Genomic DNA, 8582 nt, shown 5'->3' on the forward strand with positions numbered 1-8582 from the left:
CAACCATGATGATAATGGACTAACCCTCTGAAGTGTAAGAAAAGTCCCCAGTTAAATGCTTTCTTTTATAAGAGTTGCCTTGGTTTCTCTTCATAGAAATACAATTATAGTAAACCAGTAACTAAGACAGTGGGGAAGATGCCTGTGACCGTAAATGTTGTCACCTTGAAAGGATTTCCAGTCACCTAGGAGACAAACTTCCGAGTATGTCTAAGTCTATGAGGGATTTTCTAGATAGGATTAATTGATGATGGAAGACCCATCCGAAAATATGAGCAGCGCCCTCCACTCCATGGGCTGCAGCCCTGGAATAAAAAGAAAAATGTCAGCTAAGCATCAGTATTGAGATCTCCCCCTCTCAATCTCCCTCTATCCCCATTTCCCTGTCCACCCCTCTCCCCTTACCCTTTCCCTCCTCTCCGGCTCCAAGAATTCATTTGTGAAGTGACTTTTAAACACCCAACCTCCTCTTTACATCTCTCCCAGTTCCCCAGGTTTTCTTTAGTGGCCAGTCTTTAATCCAGTTCAGAATTTACATCGTTATCAAACCTCTGAAGTGGTACAGAACCAAGTCTGTGGGCCACATTCTTAAATGCCTTTATAATAAAAAGTCATAGTCAACTTGACTGGATCTTAGGATCTTCTAGGAGACATACCTCAAGTGTGTCTATCATGATATTTCCAGAGATTTAGCTGAGGAGAGAAAATACATCCTAAATGGGAACTGTGTCCCCAAAACAAGAAAAGGGAGAAAGGGGAGAAGGAAATCTTTACGTCTTTACGTCTTCCTGCTTCCTGACTGAGGATACAATGTGACCAGCTGCTAGATGTTCCTGGATCATGCTCCCCTCAACCCCCAACCCCCCATCCCACCCCAAACACATGCTGTATGGTAGATTTAATCCCCTCAAACCATAAGCCAAAAAAAAAAACCCAAAAAAACAAAGAACAAAAAAACCTCACCACTTCCTTTGTTAAGTTGTTTTTTTGTCTAATCCATTCTCATAGCAATAATAAAAGTACCTACCAATAGCCTTCTGAGGTTGGAAAAATGGTCCAGGGGATAAAGTGCTTGTTGAACCAGTGTAAAGAACAGAGTTTGGACCTCCAGTATCCACACAAATTCAAAGAAGGCATAGTTTCCCACCTGTAATCCCTGTGGCCTGAGAGCAAAGACTGGCCTAGACTAGCTAAATCTGTGAGCTTCTGGTTCACGGAGAGACCATGCCTCAGCAAATAAATCGGAAAGAGATTGAGAGAGACACTTGTCATCAGCTTCTGGCTGCCACTTGACATGGCCAAATGCCGTACTCCTGCACACACACACACAAACACACACGCACACACACACACCACATGCACAGATGTAAAACAAATATAGCTTCCTCCAGGACAGGTCACCTGAAGAGGAAGTATGTACTTTCTTACCTGCAGGATACTCATATCTAAGTTCTAAAAGTGCCCAACAGTATTCTTGTTTATTTGTTTGCTTGCTTGTTTTGTTTGAAAAGCAAACGGAGGACTTAAAGTCCACACTTGGAGAAAGGAAAAGAAATATTCTAAAAACATTTATGGTTTAATTGATGTGCAATCTATAAATAATGGAGAAATAACATTCACAATCTGTGTATTTTCCACCTCAGAACTGAAAAGGGAAAGCAGAAACATTAAGGTTCCATACTCCTTTTGATGCTTTGTTTTGTTTTGTTTAAAATATGGGAGGGCAAAGAATAAAGCCAGGCATTTGCTATGACATAAGAACTAACATAAAATAACTCCACCTGAAAGTGACCCAGTAGTTCAAATGATTCTAATCCCCAGAAGGCTCTCAACTAGCAGAGGTGATTTCTACTGTACACAAGAAATTATTACTTTATTGTTGCTATTAATACATTTAATTTAATGCAGAATTGTGGATCTTGCTGATTCGATTTTTGTTTTCCTCTTATTCAATAGGTATATAGAAGATAAAGCATGAGATTTTTAACTCAGTGTTCATTTGCCTGGTCATCTTTTCATCAGAAACTCAGCCCCACTTCTTCATAATCTTTTTCCAGAGCAGCCAGGTCTTCCCTGGCCTCAACAAACTCCCCAAGCTCCATGCCTTCTGTGATATACCAGTGCAGAAATGCCTTCTTGGCATACATGAGGTCAAATTTGTGGTCTAGGCGGGCCCAGGCTTCCACAATTGCCGTGGTGTTGCTCAACATACACACAGCACGCTGAACCCTGGCCAGATCCCCTCCTGGCACCACGGTAGGTGGCTGGCAATTGATGCCCACCTTGAAACCAGTTGGACACCAATCAACAAACTGAACAGAGGTCCTAGACTTCATGGCTGCAATTGCTTCATTTACATCTTTAGGGACCACATCTCCTCTGTATAGTAAGCAGCAAGCCATGTACTTCCCATGCCTGGGATCACACTTGACCAACTGGTTGGAGAGCTCAAAGCAAGAAGCAGTGATGTCAGGCACAGAGAGCCGCTCTTGATACGCCTTTTCAGCGGAGATGATGGGGGCAAGGGTTGTGATAGGGAAATGTATTCGTGGATAAGGTACTAGGTTGGTCTGGAATTCAATTAAGTCCACATTCAAAGGTCCTTCAAAACGCAGGGAAGCAGTAATGGAAGACAACACCTGAGCAATCAGCCTGTTGATACTAGCATAGGAAGGACGTTCAATACCAAGTTTGTGGTGGCAGATGTCGTACACAGCCTCATTGTCTACCATGAAGACACAGTCTGAGTATTCTATGGTGGAATGAGTGGTGAGGATGGCGTTGTATGGCTCTACCACAGCAGTGGAGATTCTAGGAGATGGATAGACAGAGAACTCCAATTTTGTCTTCTTGCAATACTCTACGGAGAGTCGCTCCATCAAGAGAGATGTAAATCCCGACCCTGTGCCTCCTCCAAAGCTTCGGTAAATCAAAAATCCCTGAAGTCCACTGCATTGTTCTGCCTGTTGGGGGGGACAGGTAATTAACTAGATGATAATGGTAGAACATAGCTTCCCAAGAACAAAAGCCTTGGAAAAGAGGCAAAGTGATTGCCTCACAAGCAAGCAGATCTGAGTTTGATCTTCAGAAGCTACATTGTTTTAGAAAGAGGGAGAGGAGGGAGAGAGGGGAGGAGGGAAGGAGGGAAGAAGAAGAGGAGAAAAAGGAAGAAAAGAGGAAGAAGAGGAACAGGAGGAAGAATAGGAGGAACAGGAGGAGGAGAAGGAGGAAGAGAAGGAGAAGGAGGAGGAAAATGGAAAAGAACTGGTTATGGTTTCAAGGGGTTATAATCCCAGGACTGGAGAGGTGGAGGCAGGCAGATCACCAGGGCTTGATGACTCCCTGTCTTATCCTGGTTGGCTAGTCCCTGGTTAATAAGAGACCTTGTCTCAAACAAATCACAAAATAGATGATATCTGAGGGATGACAGACAAGTTTGTCCCCTTGTCTCCACATGCACCTGTGTTCACAAATACACACACTTTAAAATAATTCAGAATGGCTTCTTTTATCACATCAGCTACAGAACAGACATAGCTACTTTGAAATTACACCAGAGTGTTCCATCTGGAGTTGGGAAAGTTAGAATTTTACTACTGCTTAAGTAGCCCTAATCCCAAACTCCAAGATGCTCCAAACCCTCTCTTTTCTTTCTTTTGAGTACTTACATAATGCCACTAATAGAAATTCTATATCTGAGCTCATAGAAATGGGTGGCAGTCGTAACACAGGCATGCTAAAAGTACTGCATAAAATTGTCTGAAGCCTATGACTATAAGGGGCATTTGAAATTAATAAATTTTACATTTGAACTGGGTCCCCTAAAATTCGTGTGTGTGTGTGTGTGTGTGTGTGTGTGTGTGTGTTTACACAAACATTCTAAAGCCTGGAGAAAATACCCACCCAAGTAGTTCTTGTCCCAATCATGACAGATAAGGCAGGCTCAGGGTATAAAAGCGAAGCTTAAATATTTGACTACTTTTCATTGTTTGCCATGAGTTTATCTACATATGATCTGAAGGTTTGTCAATAAGAAAGAAAAGAAAATCAGCAAAATGTAGAAGCAAAATAAAATCCCCTCCACAATAAATAAATAAAGTGCCTCTTAAGTTATATCCTACATCCAGGATACTATGATAGGCAACTTTTTACCAGTGCTTACACTTACACTTACCTAACAAAGGTTCGCACATTCCAACCCTTACAGAACTATTAGAAAATTCAGTAAATAACCTTCACAAAATTTGTGCCCTTTGTCATCTTCACAATTAGTGGTGACAATTGGAAAATAATTCATTTTAAAGAGCTTTGAAAGTGTCTGCTAACACACACAGCACAAATCATACAATAGTAAAAACGTAAAAAGAAGCCAGCCACCTGGCAGTTGTAAAGGCTTCCCATGTAACTTTGTAACTAATGACTCTCCTTGAGCATTTACAGGAGGCCCAGGGTGAGAGGCTTCTGGAGGGAGGATGGCAGCAAGTAAGGCTGGTGGATATTGCTACGAGAACACAGGTATCCAGCATGACCCATCTGTAACCCAAGAGGAGCCACTTGCCAGCTTCCGGATCCTTTCTAGAACAAGCTCGATGACCTCTGAACCCACGGAATAGCGACCTCGAGCGTAGTTGTTTGCAGCATCCTCCTTTCCATTCACAAGTTGTTCTGGGTGGAAGAGTGAGTGGTACTTCCCCATGCGGATCCCATCTGCAGAGAGGGAGGGGTGGTCAGTGCTTCCATTCACTTTAACTGCTGGCCTCCTTCTAACTCTAACAGAATTCTATACTCTGGTCCCCATCCTTTTCCCGTGGTATGGCAAAGGAATGGAATTTATCCTGCAGAATCGTCTTTCTTAGTCTAGAAAAACAAAGAAATCTAGTTGGTGTTGGTAGGCAAGGTATTATGTATTCCCAAAAGACCCGGAACTTTTTATCCTCCTGCCTTTGCTCCCTGAGGTCTGAAATTACAGGTGTGCACTGCCATGTCTGTTTTAACGTTGAACTAAAGAATTGATTGCAAGATTCATGCATGTTAGGCAAGCACTCTCCAAACTACAACGCCCCAGTAGTTTCTTAGTTTTATTTGTTCATAACACCCAGCAGAGCAATACTTAGCTTGTACATAAGTATCTTCAGTCTTACTCTTTTTGACCCTATCCACTTAGTAAAACTTTTTTTTTGTTTTGTTTTGTTTTTTCGAGACAGGGTTTCTCTGTGTAGCTCTGGCTGTCCTGGAACTCACTCTGTAGACCAGGCTGGCCTCGAACTCAGAAATCCGCCTGCCTCTGCCTCCCTTAGTAAAACTTTTAATCTTTGCTTTACATTAACATTCTTTGGCATGGATCCACTTTGTCCCATCAATTTGTTATGCATGCTAACTCTATTCTAATAAAGATAACAACTCTAATCTAAGATAGGCATATAGTGTTTCTCTAGTAGGGCAGACTAGTTTTCAAAAGATGGTCATAAAAACACTTCCTATCATACATTTGCTTCTAGAAACTTTCTACGCTTGCATCAAAAGGTAGAGTGGGGTCCATATCCCTTCCCTGGTGTCTTCATAACTATCTTTACTCATTGAGAACAGAAGAAAGGGCACTAGGTGACCTCAAGAGCTAGGTGGTAAATGTCTTGAATATCTATCTGCCTTGTGCCCATGGGATACTTGTTCTTGAGACCTGACTACCCGTGCTATGGCAAGGATCTAAGCATTTCAGATAAGCCATGTGACAAAGACTAAAAGCCCCACCAACATCTATGCCTCAGGACTCAGAACACCAACTTGACACATAGATGAGTGAACTAGCATCCATCCCCTGGCTCCCATCTGAATCTTCCAATCTAGAATCAAGTGGACCAGTGAGAATTTGTGCCTTCTGAGCCCCACGACAGATTACAAATGCATGAACAATATCATGGCTATTCCCGCCTTACCGAGCTTGAAGGGAATTTGTTTTGTAAAAATAGATAACACACAACATCAGATCCAAAACTATCCCTATCTCTAGCTGCTCTCCTAAGTCAATACTTATTTCCTATCTCCAATATTTCTCTAGCTGCATTTTAGAAGATTTAGGACAGGGTATTACAAAATCTGTCATTGTTAATTATGAAATAGCATTTGGGCTGTCAAAATGGCAAAGTGGGGGGAAAAAACCTTGCTACCAAGTCTGTTAGCTTGAGCTGGATCCCTGGAATCTGCATGGTGGAAGGAAAGAAACTATTCTTTCAAGTTGTCTTCTGTCCTTCACACAAGCACCACCATGCCCCATGTGTGTTCAAATGCATACACACATGGAAGGGGGAATAGAAATGGGTGGGAGAAGGACAGAAAAAAAAGAGGGGGAGAGGGAAAGAAAGAGAGGAAGAAGATGAATAAATGTAAATTTTTTAAAATAGCATTAACTTCTCCCATAATTTTAAGATTTATTTGGTAACTTTTTTCTGTGGGATACTTTTCAAATACTCTACTCTCTTATAGAAGATAATGACAAATTTTCAGCTTCTTTGCCAATAGCTTCTAGCTTTGTTCTCAGAACCAGGAAAAAGATTCAATGTTCGACTGAAGTCTGTATGGGTAAACTAGGAGTTTTATATAGTTTTACTCCACAGGAAAGAAGGTCAACCTAAGTCCCCCATTTGAGTATGTATGTCCTGTTATAGAGTGAGGTTTGGAAAAGATCTACATGATCCTGCTCATAGAAATTAAGCACAATCTCATAATTGTATCCACTTAGTTAGTTTGACTGTGGTCATGGTTAAAAGCACTAGCAAATCAAATTTAGATTACCTATAACAGTTGGTTCTAGGTCCATGAAAAGTGTTCTGGGTACGTGCTTTCCAGATCTTGTCTCATGAAAGAAGGTATCTAAAGATGCATTCCTATGTTCCATTTTAGGGTTTTCCAAATGATTGTGCTGACTGTCCAGAATAAAGCCATCTGGCTGGATTCCATGCTCCAGGCAGTACAGTTCCCAGCAAGCATCCCCGATCTGGACACCAGCTTGACCAATGTGAATGGAGAGACACTCCCTCTGGAATAAGAGTTAGAACAGAGTTGAAGCTTAGCATAAGCACTAGTGATTACAAATGTCAAAGACCAAACTACCTTAGAAATCACAAAAGAAGTTCATTATCTTTAAAGGAGTGGTTCTCAACCTTTCTACTGTTGGGACCCCAGAATAGAGTTCCTCTTGTTGTGGTGACCTTCAACCATAAAACTGCGCTTGTTGTAACTTCATAACCATAATTTGATACTGTTATGAGTCATAATGCAACTATCTGTGTTTTGTGATGGTCCTAGGCGACCCCTGTGACACCCTCCCCTCCCCAGGTTGAGAACCTCTGCTCTAAAGTGTTCTAGAAAAGGGGCTAGGTAGTTCAGCAGGCAAAAGCAATTGCAGGCCACTGAAACCTGACACTCCAAATTTAATCCATGGAACACACATAAAGTGGGAAGGAGATAACCATCTCTACATCAGTGTCCTAGGAGAAACAAATTCCAAGGAGCAGCCAAGTTTCATGGAAAATGGAACCAAGAACTAAAATGGTGCTTACAGTCTTCCATGCTGATGAGTCTGTTCATTGAATAAAATCCTTTGCCTTGACAGCCAGATACCCTGAGTTGGATAGACCCAGGTAAAGACAGAAGGAGAGAACAGATTCCACAAATGGGTGATGACAGGCAATGTTCACATAGTCACATCATACACACAGATGCATGCATACACAACAATCATAATAAACAGGATAAAATGTTTTAAACTTCTGTCTACTCTAAAAACAAAGCATTTACTACTATGCAATGGATAAATAATTGAGTTAAGACTGTATATGTATAGTCTTATATAACCTACATGTAACTATAATTAGGGTAAAATGGGGTGTGACAAGTGGGTGTATAGATCAAGCTTACCCAGAAAAAAGTTGTTAGAAAAGAATAAATTTTAAATCAACCAGCTATAACAAATAGTAGAACTCACTGCAAACAAATCAAAGACCTTATCTTTCCGTGCCTTGAAATTTTGTTATTCATATATGCTCTCCCTAAGGAGGAATAATCTAAGGTTAAGACTTTTAGACATCTTCACTTATTTTCCAAACAAGCAAGTCATTGTGCATAAAAAGTGGAGGCCAGAGGTGGCTGGGTGGGTAAGGTGCTTGCTACCAAGCCTGAGGAGCAGGGTTTGATCTCTGGATCTGCATGGTGGAAGGAGAAGATGAGAACCAAGTCTTCTAGTTGCCCTCTGACCCCCACACCAATGCTCTTACCCCTCTACACACAATAAATAAAGTAAATGTAATAATTCAAAGAAAGTTCTATCATGTGCATAATTATAGAAAGAATATTTTTCAAATGCTTTTTAAAAAATACATTATTAGTAGTAGTAGTAGTAGTAGTATTTGTGTGCATAGGAATTCAGATCCCCAGAATCCAGATAAACACTGTGTGGATAAGTGACTTGCCTATTATTCTAGCCTGGGAAGGCAGAGACAGAAGACCCAGAAAGCAAGCTATTTGTAAGAGCTGCTGCATCAGTGAATTCTGGGTTTGATTGAGAGACCTTGACTCAGTGAATAAAA

The 8582-nt window shown here is 41.2% G+C and overlaps 1 protein-coding gene across 1 annotated transcript; it reads right to left on the reverse strand.

Annotated features, from left to right (window-relative positions):
- Positions 1-2018: 2018 nt before the first annotated feature.
- Positions 2019-7027, reverse strand: Tubal3 (tubulin alpha like 3). The gene is made up of 3 exons (XM_028769922.1): positions 6790-7027; positions 4607-4707; positions 2019-2963 (listed from the first exon to the last, which is right to left on the reverse strand). Exons 1-3 carry the CDS (start codon positions 6890-6892, stop codon positions 2019-2021), a joined length of 1149 nt encoding a protein of 382 aa, XP_028625755.1. The 5' UTR covers positions 6893-7027.
- Between the last annotated feature and the right edge of the window lie 1555 nt (positions 7028-8582).

This window comes from Grammomys surdaster, unplaced genomic scaffold (assembly GCF_004785775.1).
Source record: "Grammomys surdaster isolate TR1022 unplaced genomic scaffold, NIH_TR_1.0 194, whole genome shotgun sequence".
Taxonomy (NCBI): domain Eukaryota; kingdom Metazoa; phylum Chordata; class Mammalia; order Rodentia; family Muridae; genus Grammomys; species Grammomys surdaster.

Excerpts from the sequence above, each read along its gene's own strand:
- Tubal3 (XM_028769922.1), bottom strand. The coding sequence starts at position 6,892 with ATGGAACATAGGAATGCATCTTTAGATACCTTCTTTCATGAGACAAGA. Across the intron at positions 4,708-6,789 it reads CCTAGAACCAACTGTTATAG|ATGGGATCCGCATGGGGAAG; the intron begins GTAATCTAAATT and ends CCCTCTCTGCAG. Across the intron at positions 2,964-4,606 it reads ACGCTCGAGGTCGCTATTCC|GCAGAACAATGCAGTGGACT; the intron begins GTGGGTTCAGAG and ends CCCCCCCAACAG.